General features: G+C 47.6%; 1 protein-coding gene across 3 annotated transcripts in view; it reads right to left on the bottom strand.

The window, feature by feature from the left end:
* Positions 1-621: 621 nt before the first annotated feature.
* CACNA1E (calcium voltage-gated channel subunit alpha1 E) overlaps positions 622-22,055 on the bottom strand; it is a 305,317-nt gene continuing 283,883 nt past the window's right edge. For 2 of the 3 annotated variants that reach the window (XM_036833538.1, XM_036833546.1), the window contains 9 exons: positions 17,399-17,495; positions 15,221-15,326; positions 14,232-14,339; positions 12,892-12,992; positions 12,514-12,620; positions 8,398-8,509; positions 4,402-4,582; positions 3,273-3,463; positions 622-1,731 (listed from right to left, as the gene is read on the bottom strand). In XM_036833538.1, coding sequence (XP_036689433.1) covers positions 1,189-1,731; positions 3,273-3,463; positions 4,402-4,582; positions 8,398-8,509; positions 12,514-12,620; positions 12,892-12,992; positions 14,232-14,339; positions 15,221-15,326; positions 17,399-17,495 — 1,546 coding nt within the window. In that variant the 3' untranslated portion in view covers positions 622-1,188. Of the gene's footprint in view, positions 1,732-3,272; positions 3,464-4,401; positions 4,583-5,606; positions 5,736-8,397; positions 8,510-12,513; positions 12,621-12,891; positions 12,993-14,231; positions 14,340-15,220; positions 15,327-17,398; positions 17,496-22,055 lie in introns of all 3 variants that reach the window. The other variant, XM_036833529.1, reaches the window with a different exon arrangement.

The following is a 22,055-nucleotide window of genomic DNA, read 5'->3' as shown; positions in this document are numbered from 1 at the left end:
CCACTGGCACTTGGGCTCACTGGCCTTGGCACGGCACTGGCCTTGCTGCCTGGCAAAGAGGTCTTCTGCTCCTGGCCCAGAGTCTGGGCTGACATTCAGCCAGTATGTGCTGGGCCGGCTGCAGCACCATTCTACATACTGAATTACCTCTATACTGGTTGGAAAACTGACTCTGCCTGAGCCCCTTAAGTGCCCCCCTGCCACACTCAGCCCACCCTCGGGGCTCCCCCGTGCCTGGCATCTCCCGGGCTAAGTAAGGCCTGTCATGGCATGGGGCGCCAGTGCTAAGGCCAGACTCCACTCTCATCAGCTGGTGCCCTGGTCACACGGGTTGTTAAATACTTTGAAAATATCACCCTTACCAGAGCCTTCGGCACCTCCCTGGACCTCAGGGGACCTCCCTGGCCTATCCTAAGTGAACACAGCACCTACTGAGTGGGCGACAGGCCTCACACGGGACTGTAGCGACCAGCACCAGCAGCTCTCCGCTCCTTTGCCCCCTCCGCTACGGTGAGGGCGGCCGGACTATGGCTTTGCTCACCCAGACCAGCTCTCGCTGCTGCCACCACAGCACCCCGACCCCTTCCCCTTTCTCCTCCCTCTCTGCCTCCTACCCTTGACATCCAATGCTCCTGAACTCAGCCTGTGCTTCCTCTGGGGACGCAAGCCACAGGATAATGCATGAGATGCCGTCGTGGTTGGCCTGGTGGCAGGGGTGCTGGCCGAGGAGGAAGGGCTGGTGAGGGAGGAGAGTGCTCTCCCAGGGTCTCCATGACTCCCCAGTTAAGAGCCAGAATGTCTTCCAGGCTTCTCAGGGCAACGGGCGTAGCCACAGGCTGGCCCGACATCCCCACGGCTATAGAAAAGTGGGAAGGGGCAAGGGGAAGCAAAGCCATCCTCGTGTCCCTTCTCCCCTGGGAATAACCCTCCATGTTCTTGTATATTCTTTCCCCAGCAAAGAGGCAGAACTATGGCAGTGCCCATCTTGCCAAGGGAAATACAGCGATTTGGTGGGTTTGACCGGTTTTCCTTCTGTCCTTCCCTTCCTCTTCTCTGATAATGCACGGTGTCCTTCTATCTTCTTCCTCCCTCTTCCTCCTCCCCCCCCGGGCCGCACTGGCTTCCCAATTGGGGTCTTGGTTATCTCCGTGTTGAGAGAAGAGCATGCATCGGAGGGGGGAGCGGCCTCTAGCATTTGTCGTCTTCTTCCGTATCACTCAGAAGGTCGCTGACAGCTCCGCACATCACGCCTGGTCCAGGCCCCCCGCGCCTCCGCCGCCGATAGTGCCCATTGGGCATCTGCCAGCTGTGCCGCAGGGGCGGGGCTGAGCCGATGGTGTTGGACCGGCCAAGGCTGGTAGCCACAGCTGCTTCAAAGGTGAGCGTCTCCTCCTCGCCACAGTCCGAGGCGTGGGAGTCTTCGTGCAGGGCCAGGTAGGGCTCAGAGATGTAGCGCTGTGGGGAGGAGGGGTGGCCCTGATGTACGTACCGGGGGTTGGAAGACTCAGGCAGGCTGGCGTCATTGCCCTCCAGAGCTTGGGAAGTCAGTGGGGAGCCGCCCTCGCTCCCATCAGCAGGTGGGGAGATGCTCCCAGTGTGTCTGAGCAGGGAGCTGTAGGAAAGGAGGGGCCGAGGCTTTGGAGGGACGGGTGGGAGCTGCCGACGACTTCGTCTTGGGGTGCTGGTGTCAGAGACGGAGGGGATGGAGCTTTCACTGAGGGACCCTGTGCCCTGTGTGGCAGGAAAAACATGGCATGTTAGCCTGGGTTTGGCATCATTCTTACTTGGGACCTGGTTAAGGTCCCTAACCCCTCCTACAGAGAGCCACCAGAGTCCCCTCTGCTACCAGTCACATCCACTCAGGGACGCAGAGATTACAGGAGACTGAGGAGCCAGTACCACTGAGACCAGGGTATGTCAACTTTCAATATGCTTATGCATCTCTGGGGTCTTGTTAAACTGCAGATGCAGCTCAGGAAGTCTGGGGTGGGGCCTGAGATCCTGCATTTCTAACAAGATCACAGGTGCTGCCAGTCCATGGAACAGACACGTTGAGTAGCAAAGATCTGGAAGCTCACTCTCTCTAGCACGTGGCACGTTGAAAGAAAGACTTGAAGCTTTTGGGAAAGACAACTACATGAAAGGTAAACGAATGCTCTAGAGTTGCTCTGTCTGGGGAACGTTCTTGGGAATTGGATCTAAGGCCATGGCAAATACCTTCCCTCATCTTCTCTTTTTGCATCTGGGTTTTCAGTGGCATGCTAAGACTAACTTGGCTTCTACACCCCCCTACTCATCTGCTGGTTCAGGCCTGACTTGACCTGTTCACCTATCCCCAAGGGTCTCTGAGCCCAGGGGTTGGTAAATGGACCTCCAGCTCGGTGTTGAGGCTTAAGGTGTGCGTGTAACCTAGGAACCACATGCTCAAGATCTCCTGGGAGATTCTGGGGTCCTTCCAAGTGAAGATTTCTGGGTTCTACTTTACAGCAGGTCTCACTACTGAAGCAGAAGGCTTGAGGTCCCAGGAATGTGCACTTATAACAAGCCCTAGGTGACTCTGTTCTGCACTAAAACTCGACACCACTGCTCTAGAAGTAAACTTCTCAACTGTGTCTGAAAGTTGGCTGTGGAAGCCCTTCCTCTTCCCCACTGCTCACTGCTGATGGGTCTCACATCTGGACTCCGAGAGTATTGGAGCAAGGTAGGGCAGGGAGTGAGGGATGGTAGTCAGGAGGAAAACAGGGCCAGAGAATGTTTTCACACAGCTCTGGTAGTTATATCTTAGACCTAGGCTGATGTTTCAGCAACAGGCTGGAAGAAGAGATGCTCTTCCTCTTGGGATGGCTGGAAGCTAGAATTGATCTGACTTTTGAATCCTGTGTTGAGAGAGGAATCACCATTCCAACCAATACTAAGGGTCATGCGACTGGTCAAAACTTTTCCGGCTAAAAAACCATCCTTTCCTCTGAAATCTGCCTGAGATATTTATGAACTTATTTGTTGTGATTTTGTGACTCTGGATTCTGAGAACCAAGATGGAATGACCCCTAGACACCACTGTCTTTCTTGGGGGACTCTTTGGTTTCCTGTGAATTCATACCATTTCTGAGTACACAAGTGTTAAGTAAAAAGCTAACCTCTCTGCACAATGGATGCAGTTTCCTGTGAAGCTGAGGTCTGTGTGGGTGCTGGATGCCCACATTTTGCACCTAATGTTAACAGCCCGCCCCTCCCTGTCTTCTGCAGAGGCTCAGCTTCCTCTCCATGCTCACCGGTCTGTTGGGGGTCTGTGACCTGCCCTCACTGGGAGACCGGGACTGATGACGTTCTGGGGACTCCCAGTCGGCCTGGGTCCCTCGCTCCTCGGAGTTGCAGCGGGACACGTCGGGAGAGAGAAGATGCTTTCGCTCTTTCGATCGTCCCCGCTCTCTGCCCCCTGAGCGGTGGGTGTCGGACTTGTGGCCTATGAGAGATGACAAAAGCAACTATCATAACTCTGCCCATCCTGGCTGCTGAACACAAAGATAAGTCTTACAGCTTGGGACCAGGCCCCTCAAGGACCCTGGCTTCTGCAGACATGCCAACAGGTGATCTGAAAGGGAAGAAGGAGAGAAGGACTGGAAAATGACCCTTTTATGAAGAGGTAAGTGTGCAAGCCGCCACTGGAAAGACTTGCAAATTCAAGGATGCAATCACTCTCTACTGCTTCCATTTATGCTAGATACAATTAAGGTAGAATCTCTGCCAGCAATGTGGCCCAAGAATCCTCTATGTCCTAAACATGGGTGTGTAACTTTTTAGAGGGAAAATGGCATTAGCAGAAGGGAATTAAGAAGTGGCTATGAACAAAGTAAGCACAGTTACTGTAATGCCCTAGGACTGAAGTCAAAGGATTTCACTTCTAGTCCCTTCTCTGCCACTTACTGGCCCTATGATATGGGACATGTCACTGCTTTTTTATCTTTGTTTCTTCACTTAGTAAAATAGTTTGAACCAGACTAGTGATTTTCTGTTTCTATCTATATGACCCTTTTCCTTAAAAAACAAAACTCAAATGCATAAAACAATTCCAGGTAGTGCAGTTAGTGGGTAAAGCTCCGCCCTTGCCAGGGGGTCTCTAATGCATCCCTAAGGCAGTGGAGTGGTTTTGTAGAAGGCCCTTGGGAAAACTCTGTTTTAATGATTTCTATAGCCCTGCTCTGGAAGAAAGAAATCTCATCAGCCTTTGTGATGACTAGAGAGGGTTTTGTTGCTTTGTTTCATGATGTGAGTCAGACAGGAAACCCCCTTTGTTAAGGAGCATTCTTCCTTCACTCTCCGCAAGCCTATCTTTATCTGGATTCTGTTCCCGTGATTTTCAGTTCTTGTCAGAAAAGAGGCAAACGGTGAAAACTCCCTCACCTGAGTCAGAGTTCAGGCGGTGGGCTGACAGCCTCAGGGAGGAGTGGTAACTCCGGCGACGCGACTTGTAGGTGTTTTCGCTGCTTCGCTCCATGGAGAATTCCTCCAGCCAAGAGGAATTTGAACGCTTTTCCCGAATAGTGGAAAATGAACGTCTCATGGAGCTAGGTTCTGTCACCACCTGGAAACATGAGCCCCCAGAAGAACACAAGGTATGGATTAATTACTGAAATGGTCTAAAAGTAAGGAAGATGTAGGACTGAGATTGTTGAAGATTGCAAATTGTCACCTCCCATAAATGCCTCTTGCTCAGACCTTAGCTGGAGGAAGCTGTTTCAGAAAGTGTCTTTACGTTAACATAGTCACTGGGCTGGTGCAGGGCTCCTCTTCACGCTCAGGAAAGCAAGGAGCTGAGGGTCCTGTGCAAGCTGCCCATAGAGCCATCTACCCTGGAGACTCAGCCAGGACCTGCCGTGAACCTTGAGCCACTTTGAAATAAGCGGGGGCAACTGTCAAAAAGTCTCCACCATGAAAGAAGCACAGCTTTGCCTTTTGTCTTTTGCCCTCCTCAGAGAAGGCGCCACCTTATAGCGCTAGAGCTTAGGAGAGCTTGTAAATGAATAGCTCCTGAGAATGCACTGCTCTCTCTCGATCAGTCCCACGCCAGCTCCACCTTAAACTCTGGCAGTTTGACTTGCCACAGATGTTAAAACAGATCCACAAAAACTTCTTGTCTCTGTCAAAACTTGATGTAAGACAGACAGACAGAAAAAAGAAGCCAGGAAAACAGACAAAGAAATGAGGCGTGGCCTGCACTGGTTAGGACAGACAGTCCTGACACAGAGCTGTGTGTGTAAGTAACTGTGTATGTGCTAGAGGAACCAGGAAAGGAGAAAAGGAAGGAAAAATACACAGGGGAAATTCTGGAAAATATTTCTTGCATGGCTGGTTGAGTCTTGAGGATGTTGAGCCCATCGGGGGCCTGCCCTTTTGCTGGCTAGGCTGTTGTGGTTAGGGTTTCACTGGAAACACAGTGTGGAGGAGCAGGCTCTGTAGAGAAGGCCCATGAGCCAGGTTGTGCTTATAGAGAAGGGGTGGGGGCAAGTCAAGGGCTCACCTGAAAATATCAGATGTTTGTTCATAACCCACCAATTCAATACAGCCCAGGATGCCACTGCATATGGTAGGTGGTGGTTGCGTTTTACCTGGGGATCCACAGTCAGGCGTGGCATAGAGGATGCCCTCCCAGATCCCGCATGCTCCTGGGTGTCCGAAGGAAGGTAGATGCCATGGTTAGAGGGCTGCACGCTTTTTAATTCACTAACCTCTGGCTCCTAGAAATAAACACACAGCCAAGCTTGTGGGACTTGATTCCATCCCATTGCTTCTCACTTCCAGTGGATGATTCTGCCTCCTCCATGTGAAGAACGGCTTTCAGAAGAGGCACTTGCATCTCTAAGGTCTCAGTTGTATGTGTATATATGTTTGTGTCTATGTGTGCACATATGTGGTATACCAGATGTCCCAAACAGAAAGCTCTAACTAGGATTGGGGGATAAGGATCACCTTTTCTAGTTAAGTATCATCTTAGTTATCACTGAGCAATGCTTCAGATTTTATAGCTTTGTGAAATTTACCTTCTGCAAGTTGACAGTATGGGGTTTATTCTTGTAATCTGAAGAAGCCATTTGTCAATTAAATAGAAACCACTGTTTTAAGGAAAGTCACCAATTTCTGGTGTCAAGTGTATCTTCTGAAACCTTAAGACACATGATTTTAAGAGCTTTCTTATGATTGAAACCATCCAATAATGGGGGTGGGTAGCCATCTTTCAGGAATGCTTTAGACTAGTGCAGTCTAATAGAAATATAACGCAAGCCACTTATATAATTTAAAATTTCCTAGTAATTACATTTTAAAAAGTAAAAAGAAGTATGAAATTTAATAATAGATTTTATGTAACCCAATATATCCAAATATTCTCATGGCAACATGTAATCAATATAAAAAATTAATGAGATATTTTACATTTTTTGGTACCAAGTCTTTGACATTGGTATATATTTTACACCTATGGCACATCTCAATTTGGACTAGTCACATTTCAAGTGCTCAATTACCGTATGTGGGCAGTGGTTACTGTACTGGACTATGAGAGCACTTGAGAGCTTTTAAGAAGGTTGGATTGGAGAACTCTAGGGTCGTGCCCAAATCATTTAATTTTCCTGGTTAAAGAATGTTAGTTTGGCAAATGTACATGCTCTGTATAGACAGCTAGTGTCATTGTATAAAGAGTAGAGCTGCTTTAAAAATGTTTACATGGGTCACCCAACAAAGAGACCTAGGAATATCTTGGACATCTGGAGATTATACCAGAAAAAAAGCATTTTACATTTAGGAAATGACACCTAAAAACATGGGTGTATGAGTAGGGTACTATTAAAGGAAAGGGGGCCTGAGACACCCCCTTGGCCTCAATGACCATTTAGCTGAGTGGTTCCTGGTATGAATGGGAGGACTGCCTTCAAAGGACATGATGTGTGCACCTGAAGAAGTTAGTGTTTGTTTGTTTGCAGTATGTGCTTTATATAGCACCCAGGTCTGACTCAAAACAGATGTGATAACAACACTGCAGTCTACGTGGTAACAACAACTGCAGTCAACGGGTATCAGAGGTCGTGCAACACACGCCCACACACACAAATCATGGCCATGTCCCAGGACATTGAGTAGGGGGCCCCAAAGGATGGGCAGGAGTACACAGTGGTGAGTGTATAGCACGGGCTGACACCTGAATTGAATTACAGACACCAGTATTGACAATGAGATGAACATATATCCAAAAAGTCCTGGCACTACAGCTCAGCCCTGGGGAACCTGCAGAAAGGATGATGTAATAAAACCTCCCTGTGAAAGAAAGGACACATTATTGAGATTTTTCTCATCAGACAGACACATCACCAGGCAAGCCATAAAATGATGAGAGGCCCTTTTAAGAATTAAAAACTATCTGTACCAATTAGTCCCTGGGCTTTGGTGCTAATCTCCTCAGGAAGGCAGGGAATTGCTCTAAGCACTCTTACCCACTTTACCAAGTACACCTTCAGGCCACCACTCATACACTGGGAGGGGGGGAGTATGGCTGTCTCCCCAATACAACTGTGTACAATTCCCTGTCTCCTCAGTCACAGGAGATGGAATCACTCATTTGCTGGAGTTATTGAAGTGCTTTTTCCCCTCTGAAGGGTACCCATTCCATCAGACATGCCCTCCACAAGCAGGCCACACCCACACTCCACCCACACATCCATTCAGGAAGGCGCTGGGGCACACAGTTAACAGTGGGGAGGGGTCAGGGAAAAAAATGAAGGGGAGAGAAGAACACAGGTGAATTAGAATCAAAGTGACACGGAACTCACTTAATACAAGCTGTCTATATAGACTGTTGCAAAGGTTGGGTTTTACCCTTTTTCTTTCCAGACCAATAACCACCTGGACTTTAATTCTAAGCTCCAGAGGGAACTTGATCTCATGGCTCCTGAACTAATAGTAAAGTCCATCATCTCTGGGAGTCCCATTTTAGCTTTGTATTATCAAAATCTAAAGATCCATCTGTCATCCATTTTGCCATTCATTCTTATGATGATTCATCCTAAGGCTCCCTCTCAAAGGCAAGATTTCATTTGTGACTTCTGCTTCTCCATTTGATGCCCAGGGGCATAAATTAAGAGGGCTTGGCCTGAAGCATTATAAGTTCCTGAAGCAGGTAAGGAGCCTCTGGGGTTGTAAAACCTGAAGCGGGAGCATTTGTCAAAGAACATGAGAAACTCATCTATGAAAGGGGAGATGGCAGGAAACTTTCAGGGTAATTGGTTGGACTACCAGAAAGGTTTTTTTTCTGATGGAGCAAGGCTATGGATAAAATTTGAAAATGAGAGTGGGAGGGATCGGGAAACCAAGGAAGTATTTTTGAGGTCATGTAACTCATTCATTCACCAGAGATTGCTGTTCCTGGAATTGTCCATCATCAGCTGGGTCCATACAGGCCAACTGGAATATTTCCTGCGGGGAGAGTGGACTCATCGAAGGGTATCCACTCCGGCCACTCCTGCAAAGCAATGCCAAGTTCAGAGGTAATGTGTGCATGAGAGAGAGAGAAACAGTCATGACGTAGTTGTCATTACCAATTCCCACCCAGACAAGACTTCCTTCCCAGCAAGGGCAATACCCTTTAGCCTTGGCTGCCTCGCAAGCCTGGTAACTTACAGGTGGCTAGCCCTAGAATAGAAAATTTTTTAAAAAAGCATTGGAAAAGAGGAACCACTGTTTTCAACCTGCATTTGGAACCATTCATCATTTTGCTGGCGACTAGCATATTTATGACAAATGACATCATTTGTCACACTCAGCCATATGGAAGACCAATGCTAGATTGTAAACCTGTTTCTGCTCAGTTTCTCCATTCGGCAGAAAAATGCCATAGTTTAAACAGTGAACAGTTTGTTTAAATATTAAGCAGTCATGGTCTTTTAAAAAATTTCCTCCACTCTCAGTAAGAATATGGTTTTACTGTGCCAACATCCCCGGCCAAACCAAACAATCCAATGCCATGAACATTTACTGAAGGACTGCTCTGTACCAGACACTGTCTGTTGGCGTATGAACTGAATGGAACGATTTCAGAAGAGGTGAAAGAGGTGACAACGTCTGGGTCGATGGCTATGTAGGAGGATGCTTCAATGGTGATGAGGTAAAAGGACAGGGGCAGAGTTGGCCAAGTGTTTAGGGGCCTCTGAATGAAAAGCATGGAGAGCTCTTGCAGTGTGCCTGTTATTAAACCGTGGTTTGGTACCTGAAAGACACCCTCAGCCAGTGGGATCCACTGGGCTGGGTAGGAGAAAAAAAAGAGGCAGCCAATCTTTCCTGAGAATTTGGCTGCTGCTGCCACTCATTGCTACTAGTACAGTAACAGTTCCTCTTTGACCTAAAAGCCAGCATGCAGACTCAGCTTCCTGATCACAGGAAGAGGAAAGTGGTCAGTGCTACTGGGGCAGCAGCTCCCTCAGTGGGTGTGGAATTAGGAGGGAGAGATGGGATACCGTCTCTGCCAGCGTCCCATCTGCTCCAGAGAAAGCCACTGCAGAGTCTGCTGCTAATGACTGCGAATCCAGTGGAAAATCTGAGACCTAAGCAAGGATTGCCAGTTACTGAAAAATAATCCATTAGACTGGGATCATAGGGGAAAATCTGAAGAGCAGACTTTTCACCCAACCTGTCCCCTTGCTGCTAGTGAGGGCTTTAGCTGAATTTTTACAACTGCTAGAGAGCAGTCTGCTATTTAAACGACTGCTTAAATGTCAATCATCTTCTTCTGTGTGCCTTGGCCTGAGAACCATGGGAAACAAGATAAGCACTGCTCTGTAGGAAATGGGCCCCCTTTTGTCCTACAGAAAATGAGTAACTCCAGGATCCCCAATAGGTCGAGAGGACACTTAAAAGCACTGAACAAGCTTATAGACTTGAAGAATTTGAACCCTGAGTAACCTCTTACTTTGAAAACCTTGTCTGGCTTCTCATGGTTATTAGGAGAGAGTCCAGAGGCCTCTTTCATGACCCACTTCCTACCTGGCCACCCTCCTCTTGCATTACTTTCCCTTATTCCCTGAATTCCAACATGCTGGGCTCTCTCAGTTGGTTGAATGTGCCAGGCTTCTTTCTGCCTCAGGACTTGAATAAAGGCTGTTCCCAGAGTGCAGGATGCTTCTCAAACACCCGGTCCCTTGCAAACTCTTTTTTGAATTCATCCTTCAAAATTCTTCTTAAAAGAAGTCACTTCCTTAAGGAAACCTTACCTGATAAACTCATCAGAGGTCTCTCTCACATGCACTCAGGTCATAATGCATTTTTTTCCCATCCTAGCACTCACCAGAACTGCGATTAAATCATCAAACGTGACAAGTTTTTTTCTTTCTGATAATTCTGTTTCATGTTTGTTTTTCTACCAGCTGGAAGCTCAATGAGAGAGGAGACCTGTCATGTTCACCACGCTACCCGCAAAGCAATCTCTACTTGAACAATTCAGGGCTCTAGAAACACAGATGGTTCCAAAGAACCAGCCTGCTGCTCCACCAGCATCTCCGTTTCAGGAAATGGACCGACATCCACCTAGAAGCTCAAACCAGAAACCCGAGGGTCATCTTGGATTCCTCCCTGTCCTTCACACCATGTAGCAAATCAATCACCAAATCCTATCCGTTCTGTGTATTAATTGCCTCTCAAGTCTGATTCTCTCTCCCCATTTCTATCCTGTTAGTCCAAGCCACAGTCTCATAATATACACAATTGCAGCCACATATTAACGGTGTTCTATCTCTCGAACTGCTTCCCTCCAAGCCACTGAGCCCACACTGGATTAAAGAATGATCTTTGGAAAGCCCAAACCTGATCATGTCACTCTGATGATCGTGTCACCCATTATCCTTGGATGACACTAAACTTCTGTATCCTGCCTGTAAACTTCTGTATCCCTACATCCTGGCCCCTCCAAATCCATCACCTGCCACGTCCCCTGATATCTCTGTGCTCCAACCATCATGACAGTTCTTCGGTTCCTTAAACTTACTTACCATAGTTTATTTCACCTCTTGAAGTGCTTGCTTTTGAGTCTCACTCAAATGTTACTTCCTCAGGGAAGCGTCCTCAAATCCTACGTGAGTTGCTTCCTTTACACGGAGTCACAGTAGCCTACCCTTCCACATTTTAACCTTTATCACTCTTGTAATTTCTTTTTTAAGAACTGTGTCCATGGAGACTGTGATCATCTTGACTGAATCCCCAGCGTCTGAGCCAGTTTTTGGGTCACACCGACTCTCAGTAAATATTGGTCAAATCAATGAGTAAATGGATTAATAAACATACGGAAGAGAGGCTGGAATAGTCCAATGATGGGAGTTAATTGAGCACAGCAAATTGTTGTGGCTAAAACAGATCTAGATGGTGGAGGGTGTCCTCTATTTCTAAGCCAAAGACCCTTGAAAAACACTGTAAACTCTTCCAAGGAGGTAGTCCTAGTACTCTGATCATAGCTCTTGACCACCTGCCTGCACAGACCAAAGATCAACATGCACTTGTTTTTTTGTAGACAGGAGAATCCATACCTGCTACTTCAACACCTCACATGTTTTGTAAAAATGACCGACGGCCTTGGTCGTTTTTCTTCTTTTCCAAATGCGTTGGATTGGGACCTTTGAAAACAATGCTTTTCAAACACAGGTCTCCAACACACCACAGGCAGAAAGAAATTTATGGCGTGAGAGATTCCAAATGGTATTCTGACTGAGGGCTCGTTCCTAAGCCTGGGATTTCACTCTTCTGACAATGACTGAAGTTGTGATATTTAGTGATTTACTGGTTCCACGAGAGCTAGACTGGAAAAAAGTCACTAATCATAACCAACGACCACAAGCCATTTACGTTGGGTAGAGGGACCCTTTGGGTACATCACTTGTGATGAGAGAAAGAAAGCATTAAAATGAAGTATGTATATTACATTAGATCCTTTATGGCGAATGACCACATTGGGGCTAAGGCTTACAACTCGGAAGAATTGGCACATTCCTTAATTAGGGTTTTGTTTCCACTTTCAATATAGAAAATTAACAAAAAATTGTTTTGCCTGATTTAAGGTCCTTTTTGTTCATTACAGATATCACAGTGTAGTGGGAAGACTCTGGGCTTGGAAATAACTGACTTAAATTCCAATTCAGCTTCCTACCAGCCATATGGCTTTGGGCCACTTAGTGAACCTCTCTGAGCTCACTCTAAAGTGATGATACTAACACAGCCCCTTTCTTCCTTTGTCCATTCACAGCGCTCCCTGTCTCTCGAGCTGGCCATAGCACCAAACACGCTCAGTCTGCTTTTCTATTACCCCTGCTGAATAACCATCTTAAGATACAACATGTTGTCTTCTCACCCTCAGAGAGGGGATCATCCATGCACCTCAGCATTAGTATTAGCTCGGGCACTTCTAGGCAATGAGTTTCTGGGTCTGCCCGATGGCACACGTGATAATGCAAGCAGGGGAGTCATGGACCCTCTGGTTATACTCACAGGCCTGAACCGGGGTCCTGCTGGAGATAAGGCAGGGCTTTGGCATTAGCAATGATCTCCTGAGGCAGAGATGACGGCTCCATCCGCTGGAACATGGGTGCGTTTTTCTGTGTTAGAAGTGGAAAGGAGGAAAAAGGAACTCAAATGACTGTGGGGGCAAAATACCATTTAAGTAAAACAGGAATATGACTGATACCCTGTTTGACTATCTGAACCTCTGCCCCACTGGGTTTCTAATCCCTTGATCCTAGGGAGGTTCCTGGACCCTGCAAAGCCTGACCTCTGCTTCTAAGCACTTGCAGGGCACTGTACCCCAGGGATGCACAGGCCTGTCCCTTCAGGGGCCCACCCACCCACCACGCTGTCCTTGACCTTCACCTGTTCCTCCAGCTGCTGCCTCTGCTTCTTCATCTTGCTCTGTTTATAGTAGTCCATGATCATCATTGCTGCATAGATTTTGCCCACAGTCAGGTCGGAGGCTGAAGACACAAGTGTGGCATGGAGGGGAACAGGGAGAAGACGGTGGGGGGAGAGTCAGGACACCTAGGAAGCAGGTTTGCCCCTTCGGCCACCCACCCATCCAACATTTATTGAGGGTTCCATCTGTGCCAGGCACTGAGGATACAGAGTGAATAGGTCCCCATGTCTAGCCTCAGGGAGCTTCCACGGCCACCCAGGGAGGGTGATGTTACCAATGATGTGCAACACATTGGTAAGCACCTCCCCACCCCCAGAATGGTCTAGGTTTCCATCTCTTAGTAACACCACCTTTTCCCCAACGGCTTGAAGGTTTGCTGAACTGTGTTATGTGGAAGGACAGAGCTATGTAGCCAAGAAGTTTCATCCACAACCACAGTGACCTATCTTAAGAAACTGTTTTCCAGTGTAGAGGTTCCTCAGAAAACTGAAACTAGAACTACCATGTGATCCGGCAATCCTACTCCTGGGCATATATCCAGACAAAACTCTAATTCAAAAAGATACACACACCTCAGTGTTCATAGCAGCACTATTCACAATAGCCAAGACATGGAAGCAACCTAAATGTCCATCAACAGATGAATGGATAAAGAAGCTGTGGTACATATATACAGTGGAATACTACTCAGCCATAAAAAAGAACAAAATAATGCCATTTGCAGCAACAAGGATGCAACTAGGGATTATCATACTAAGTGAAGTAAGTCAGAAAGAGAAAGACAAATAACATATGATGTCACTTATATGTGGACTCTAAAATATGGCACGAAATGGAAACAGACTCACGGACATAAAGAACAGACTTGTGGTTGCCAAGGGGGAGGGAGGGTGGAGGAGGGAAGGATTGGGAGTTTGGGGTTAGTAGATGCAAACTGTTACATATAGGATGGATAAACAACAAGGTTAGCATAGCACAGGGAACTATATTCAATATCCTGGGATAAACCATAATGGAAAAGAATATAAAAAAGAATATATTTATGTATATGATTGAGTCACTTTGCTATATAGCAGAAATTAACACAACACTGTAAATCAACTATACTTCAGTAAAAAAAAAAAAAGAAACTGTTTTCAATTAATGACCAAAGGAACTTGAGAAGTGAGGGATTTTTGTTTCCTAAGAATAAAAGAGCACCCTTCCCTTATCTCTTTGATCGTTCTGTGTTCCCCCCAAAGGTGTGGTCTTGGAGTGCTGGGCCCACAGTGACAAGGATACCCTGGAGGAGACCCCACACCTTTGGGCATGGGCACAAGCAGATCTAACATCTTCTGGGACAGGTGAGGCCAGATGGCCAGGGTCTCCTTCTGTAGCTCTGAGTCTAGCTGCTGCCTGTCCGCACCACCTAGGGGAAGATAAATTTATTAATAGCAAAAACAGAACAGACACAGAAATAACAAGGACGGAGGGAGGAGGTGGGGCAGGAGCTGAGTCAGCATGGCACCTCATATTCTCAGAGGGGATCTTGGTACTTAGTGACAGTGGATCTTGCAATACTGGGTCTTTCTGCTGAAGAAGCAGAACACATTTTGGCTCCCGTTTTCAGTGACTCAGGGATATCCTGTCACAGAGAGCTGAGGCCCTGGGACCAAGATCAGCCTCCTCATTCATTTGCAGAGGCTCCCAGCTGCTCAATATATCAGAAGGGGAAATGCAGAGAGCCACGAGCCAGCCTCCTCTGCCTTTATACGTGTATCAGTTCTTCCAGCGATCTGACTCCAGAGTCTGAGTGACCTGATTTTACAAAGGATTTGGGTCAGGCAAGAGCAGGAAGCTGGAGGCCCATCTGGAAGTAGTAAACCCTTTCTTTCCTAAACCACTGAATTAGAAATCAAGAGGAACAAGATACTGCCATGAAAGCACCTGCCACAGAAGCCTTCCAAGTTGTTAAAGGCACCACATAAGGAAAAAAAAAAAAAAAAAAGGAACTAAATTAAAACTCGTTTGTTCAATCAACAAATATTTCTAAAATGCCTACTATGTGCCAGACACCAAAGATCACATACTGTTGAAGTCAAAAGGAGGCTTAGTGATTATCAAACCATTCATTTCACCAAGAAGAAAGGGCAAATATTATAGTTACTGTAGCTCAGAGGTGAAACAGGGACCCTACTATTGGATCTCCAGGTCACTGCATCATCAGATGAATGAAAGGTCAAACATTTCCATCCTGCGCCACCCTGTGTGAGTTGTTTCAGAATCTTTTTCCTTCCTAAGCTTACTGACCTTTGGCAATTTTAATGTCCAGAGCTGTCCGGATCAGAGCCATAAGCGTGGAAGTGAAGTGGACAGTCATGTCCTCAGCCACTGGCATATTCATCAGGACTAACCTCTGTGTGAAAGAGAGAAAAGACACAGCAGGAGGAAAAAAATATATCGAGAGAAACCTTGGTGAGAAGGGAGGAGAAGTGCAGAGGTCAAGTGCAGAGACAAAAAAGAAGGGCAAGGATTCCCCCGTCCCCTGTCCCAGTCCTGCCCTCTCCCTGCTTCTCACTTAAGGCTCATTGGCTGCTGTTTTGTTTTGCTTTGTTTATTTCTAGGGAATGATGCCAAATTCCAAGGGAAGAGGGACTAATCATTCTGTAGGACTCCTCCACAGTCCTAAGAACGTCTTTAATAGGGATTCCTAAAAGCAGTGGCTCACGGGAAGGAGTCAGCTCTGTGAGGTGACTCCATTCCCTGTTTCAGGGCTGCTCTACAATTCCACTTGTCCCATGAATACCCCCAAAACTCACAAGGGGGAGATTTTGCTTTGCTTATCTGACTTGAAAGATGCATCCTGATGCCCCCTTTTTGAGTCTTTAAAAGATGAAATTTGCCAGCACATGGTTGAACATGCAGAAGTCCAGCTTATCCAAAAGATGAAGTGGAGCAGAATGGAAAAGTGGGAGAGTGCAAACAAGGTCTAGGGGAAGAGGGCTGGGGAGAGCAGAGAAGAGAAGGGTGACCAAGGCAGGAGCAGAGTGGGCAGGCCTTGTTCCCCTCACCCAAAGGAAGGGGATCAAACTGAAATGGCCAAATCCACTTTCCAGAGAGTATCTTGCTTTTGGAATTAACTTTTCCTCCATTCCCCACATCCCTTCTCCCACTGAGCTTCACCCCAGAAATTCAAAGAACTTAGGGCCACATTCCACCACCTGGTACCGTTAGATGTGGAATCATGAGCAAAAAGGATGCCAGCCCCTAAGCTGCAAAGGAGGAGCCATGCAGTGGGGTGGATAAGGGTCCCTAATGGGCCCCCCCCCCCAATTCCAATGAGATGCTCTCTGGAGCTTTAAACTTGGAGGTAGCAGCAGAAGAAGGTCCTCCAACAGAACCACCAGCCTAGCAGGAAGGCAAGTGTTTCTTCCCAAGACAGGGCTTCTAAAACTCCACTGGAACATCTTGCTTAATGTGATACCACAAACATGGTGTCTTAGAGTGTAAGGCCAGTTTCTTGTTTGTATCTGACTTCCATCTCTCTCCCACTTCTTTAGGCTTCTAGAGAAGTGGAGACATTGCTAGGTTGTATTCCTAGGTGAATGAAAGAGCTCCAGAGCTCTGGGTCAGTCTGAACAGCAATGGGGAATTAACAGCAACTATTATTCATTGTGGAGAACAAGTTCAGGCCCCAAGGCTCTGAGCATGCCAATGGCAGTTGACTCCCAATGTACAATGCTGTCCTAAGCAAGCTGAGGGGAAGCCACCCATAGCTCAGTCATGCCGAGAAGGCAAATCTAATGCTGAATGCAACTTGTGTCCATCATTACCCTTTCCTTTGAATTGCCAGGAAAAATGGGTAGCTGGGCTAATGGGGAAGGGAGCTGCATCCTTCATCATATATCATGGGATGGAGGTGGTTGTTCCTCTTTCTTTTCTGGTACCTAGAAGGAACCATGCCATCATTCCTCCCTACGTCATGGAGGAAGAAATTTGTTAAGAGTTTTCCTCTCTCCTAAAAATTTCTTCTTGAACCATGTTTAGAGGAATTTCTGCATTATTTCCTTAGCTTATCTGATGGAAGATTTTTTTAAAATAAGCTCTGATAGCTGTCTTGCTGTAGGCTTTCTTCTTGCCCATATATGCTATTCCACAGCCCACCACTCTGTCTTCTCTAGAAGGAAACACGCTACTTAACACTTCCTTTCTAGTAACCCACTCAGAAGGAGCCACACACTTGTAGCAACAGAATAACATTAAAAAAAAAAAAACCAGGTCGAATAGTCTTACACACCACCTTGTGTATCGATTCAGGACTTCATCCTTTTGTGAAGCTTCATGACCTTTTCATCTCATCATTCCTTTTTTCCTTGGTTCCCTCCTCTCCCTCCCCAGCCCGGCTTCCTCCCCACGTTCTGACCTCCCCACAGCTGGCGCCCATTTCCTGCTGGCCACTAGCCCAGAACAAAGGAAGAGGTGGTCTACCTTATATGCCACCTTGGAGGGACATCTCTTGCCGAGGCCTAGCGGTGGTGACATGAGAGTCAGCATTTCATACATCTCAGTGTAATGGATGCGGCCACTGCTCATGGCGGGGTGGTGAGTGGGGATGGGGACGGGGTGGCAGGGCAAGGATGCAGACAGGGAGGAGAGGAGAACAGGCATTCCCGGGGAGCCAAAACACACAAACAAAAGAGTACAGAAAACAGGAGAAGAAAAACGAAACAAAATGGACAAACAGGAAAAGAACAGGAAACCCGTTAATCAAGGCAAGTCGTACACGTGTCTCCATCCTGGTGCGGGTTTATAGCACACCCAACACAGACCCGGGAACATGGCAGCAACCTTTGGTCTCTCTGCGCGGCTGTCACAGGGACCAGTTGTCTCCTCCAGGATGAGCATCACCCTACCTCTCTGTTCACCCATCCATCCCGCATACAACACAAGCTTGTCTTCAATTCCCAGGGCTGTGTGAGAGTGGTATAAACCAGATAGACGGTGTTCCAGCCGTGGGTTAGGATTTCTGGCCCCGGCTGGGGACGGGGGTGCTGGCCTGGAAGTCAGGCCTTTGTCCTGCTCTGAACCCGCAGGCGGAGCATCGTGTATCCCCCTCTGTGGTGTGAGTGCAGCGGGAGACGGCGGCTTGCGCTACGGCTGCTGCTCAGAGTCGGCCCGTTGCTTCCACCTGGCTCTGGTGGCAAGAGTGCTCTTTGTGCCCCGGCATGCCCCGGGGGCGACGGCATGCTGGGCACAGAAGAAACAAAACCAGGAGGAGGAAGAGCATCTCGCATGCCATGCTGCCCTCCCCGGCTCTCCCACATGCGGCTGCAGGTTTCACCAGGGTGGAGTTTAAAGAGTCTCTGCAGAGGCAGCTGTTCGGCCTCCTGAGTATGGGAATCACTTGTCACCAGCCCAGGCCAGCTCCTTCCCATCGCCCAGCCTGGCATCTTCCTGGGCCTAAGTCGTCTTCCAGCTGCCAGACTGTGCTACGCCCCCGGGAGCCCGCGCTTCCCTCCTGTAACACCAGGAGAGACTTCCTTATCTAGTGGGCTTGGCCTTGGAGAGGGGCTGGGTGGAGAGGGAGGTCCTGTGTGCCCCTGAACAACGTCCTTGGTCTCACCAACAAACAGTGACTCGGCAGTTACGACAGAGCCCTCGGTGTCTCCAACAATACATGGCAGGACCCTCAGGCAAGAAATCTGCTCCGAGCCCTCCGTCCTCTGCTGAGACCTTCCCAGACCCTCTGAGCTAGTAAATTCTCCCACCGACTCTATCCTCTTTGCCTTCTTGACTTATCCTCCCCTCCTGTCCTCATTTTAAAATTATTTCTCACCTCCCTTTTGTCCTACAGCTTTTATAATCGCTTGTGGCCAAACTATCCAGAGCTGGGCAGAGGTAGGCATGGCTAGAATCACACTTTTCTACACCGTATATGGGATGGTGCTACTAGTTTGCTAAAAGGAGGCTCTCTGTCTCCAGGGAAATGAAACCAGAACTCCTTGCTGGATTCAAAAGATTTCTGCATTCTCTGGAGGAGGGAGAGGTCCTTGTGGTTAAATCCACAGATTAAGGTGGAGTGAGGAAGAGAGAGAGAAGAATGTGTGTGTTATACGTGCACGAATGAGTGTGTGCATGTGAAGAAAACAGAGGTCAAAGCAGCCTCCGTTATTAAGTCCTTAACTCTTTTTTTATCCGCCTTCCCCCCAAAACGTGCCCTTCTTCCTTGTGTAACAGCTGCTGGTTCTGGGAGGGTTTGGACCTCTTTAAACTCAAAGGAAAGCAACATGAAGGTTCCCTCATGTGGCGCAGTGGTGGTGGAGCAGAACGGAGAGGAGGGGGGTTGGAGGCTGCACCCCGCCGCCGGTCACGGTCATGGTCATGGTCACAGCTGGGGACCGGAGGCAAACCTTGCAAGCCACCCTGTAGGGGCAGTTCTCTCCCAGGCCCAGAGGTGGCGAGATCACCCGCACTAATTTGTACATATCCTTATACGGGATCCTGCCGCTGTAAAGGAAGCAGAGGTGGGTTAATAGGACACTCAGAGAAGGGTAGGAGAGAAATGACAGCCTAGCCATGAAGGGGATGGCTGGAAGAGGAAGGGCGGCTTCTTTCCTTGGGCCCGGCAAAGCCAGATTAGGAGAGACTGAGGACGAAAAGCATCAGAGAACCACCACCTTGCAAACAGCATGGTAAGTATCAGAGAACCATCACTGCAAAATGCACGGCCTCGAATTTTCTAAGGAATCAGAGCTCATTCAATGCCTAGTGGCCACGAGCACCCAGAGATATCTGTTGGGCCTATACCTGGCCAGATGCAGAAAACAGAGCCTGGTTCCAGCTAGGCCTCTAAGAACGAAGCCCACCAATTCACAAATAGCTCTGACTGCCACCAACAGCGGACACCAGGCTGCCGTGAAGCAGACTGCAGAACCCTTTGCTTTTCGCAGACACTGATTACAGTCAGTTACTCAGACCCGCTTGTCAGGGCAGTGGGAAAGTCAGCCTCCTTCTACAGACTGCGAGAAAGAAATTTCCCGTTAGGCTAATTAGCAAGGAGCACCGTTGGCATGAGGGAATTTGCAAAGGGCTTTGCTTCTCTTTGTGGCAGATTTTTCCCCGAGTTCTGCTTGGGCAAACTCTTCTCAATTTGGCTGGAGCCTGCCGGGATCTGTGCTCAGAAAGCAGCCTGCAAGGGAGCTGAAATGCTCTCCTGCCAGCCCTGCTCCTGCAACCCAGCCCATAGGCAGCTTGGTCAGATCCAGTCAGAATTCCAGGAACACTGTGACCTATCTTATCACTCCCCTTTCACAGAGCCTGCTAGAGAATTCTGATTTCCTGTGTAAAGGGCAGACTCAACAGTTGATTCATTTTCAGTGGCTAAAGCATTGCTCCCTCAGGGGCCAGAACAAGTCAGCAACGGCCAGGGATCTGAGGGTCTGGACACATCCTGGTACAGACCAGGGTTTCCACTGGAAATTATAAGCACACATTCTCCACCTCCAAGCATCCAATCCTCGCCAGTGATGTCGAGACTACAACTTTGCCCCAGTGTCACTCTTCCTAATCTTTTCTTGATTTTGCTGTTGATTCCTCCTCTTCTTCCAAATAGCAGCTCAGCCGTACTTCCAAGTCTCTTGACTCTTGAGGGGAGGTTCATTTTACCATGTGTTCGTTTGTTTCTTATTGTGGATGGGACGTGGGTGAGTTGGTCCTGCTGTCTACAGGCTGATGTGCTCTGCAACCTGTCTGTCTCCTTTTTGAAGACATTGGTTTACTTTATCTTGGTTTGTTTCCCCTCTCATCTCATAGAGAAGGCCAGTAAAACTATAACCAGGACAAGTTACGCTGTGAATTTCAAAGTAGACACAAGAGGTTCTCCTTGGTCTTTTTGCTCTTTCACAGCTCATGTGTCTGAGTCTCATGATTAGTTCTCGTGGAATTGTTCTTCCCAGCAGATGGAAGAACTGGGGAGCAGCATGTTTAATGCCCAAGGCACTTGGGTCCCAAAATAATGTGAACCCCAAGAAGCTGGGGTTTCTGAGAGCCAAGGGCTCCTGAGTGAGGCTAGGTGAGCAATGAACTCCTTTGCTAGCAGCTGCTTTCTCCTCTCTCAGGTGAGTGAAGAGGTCCCTTCTTGGTCTCCCAATCCCATGGCCATCCAGCTTTACAGACACCAATTTTTCGTATTTTCTTTCCCATTTGGTAATTAATTATAACAACAGTTACATACATGATTTAATATAATCTTCACAACCAGCCTTCAAGGTAGGTAGGATCATTACCACTATTATACAACAAATGTGGAAGCTCAGAGTGGTTGAGTGACTTGTCCAAGGCCACAGAGCTGACAAGATACAGGCCTGGCTGTATTCCCCTGTAACACAGTGCCCACTGCATTCTAAGCAGCCTATCCTACTAGAAAGAAGGCCCAGAAAGTAAAAGCCATTGCTCAGCCATTGTAACAGAAATGGATTTAGAGAACTCTGTGCTAAGTCATTAATAATTACTGAGGGGAAGAGGAATTCTGATTCATTATTTCAACATCTAAAGAAGTGACCCAAGTTCAACAAGCCTCATAGGAGGACAGATTTGGGAAGAGTCTTAGATTATGAAGTAGTTCCAGGTGGAAGCAACGTGGTCCATTCCCATGAAGGATGGAATTTCTTGTAGTATTTTCAGAGGGGGACCAGAATGGATAGATTGGCGAGATAAGATCCTAAAACTAAGATGACTTCGGACAGAAAAGTTCCCATGGAGTGAGCGCTCACAGCACTCTTACCCTGTCTTCAACTGTGAGGACCAAAAGGCTGCCTTTGAACTCTAAATCAGGGCTTAGCAAACTTTTTAAGTAAAGGGTCAGATAATAAATATTTTTGAATTTGAGGGCCATGCTGTCTTTGTCACAATATGCAGCTCTGCCTTGTAGTGTGAAAGCAGCCATAGACAGTGCATAAATGACCATGGCTGTGCTCCAATAAAACTTTATTTGCAAAAATAGACAGTGAGCCACATTTAGCCCACGGGTTATAGTTTGCCAGCCTCTGCTTTAAAGTCCAGAAGGCACAATATCACTTGAGAACTATCGGAAAGTGAAAAAGACCTAGGGAGGTCATCCCCGCAAATTCCTGCCATTTAACTCAGT

Source organism: Balaenoptera musculus, chromosome 1 (assembly GCF_009873245.2).
Source record: "Balaenoptera musculus isolate JJ_BM4_2016_0621 chromosome 1, mBalMus1.pri.v3, whole genome shotgun sequence".
Lineage (NCBI taxonomy): Eukaryota > Metazoa > Chordata > Mammalia > Artiodactyla > Balaenopteridae > Balaenoptera > Balaenoptera musculus.
This window is presented reverse-complemented; position numbering and strand designations above follow the sequence as displayed.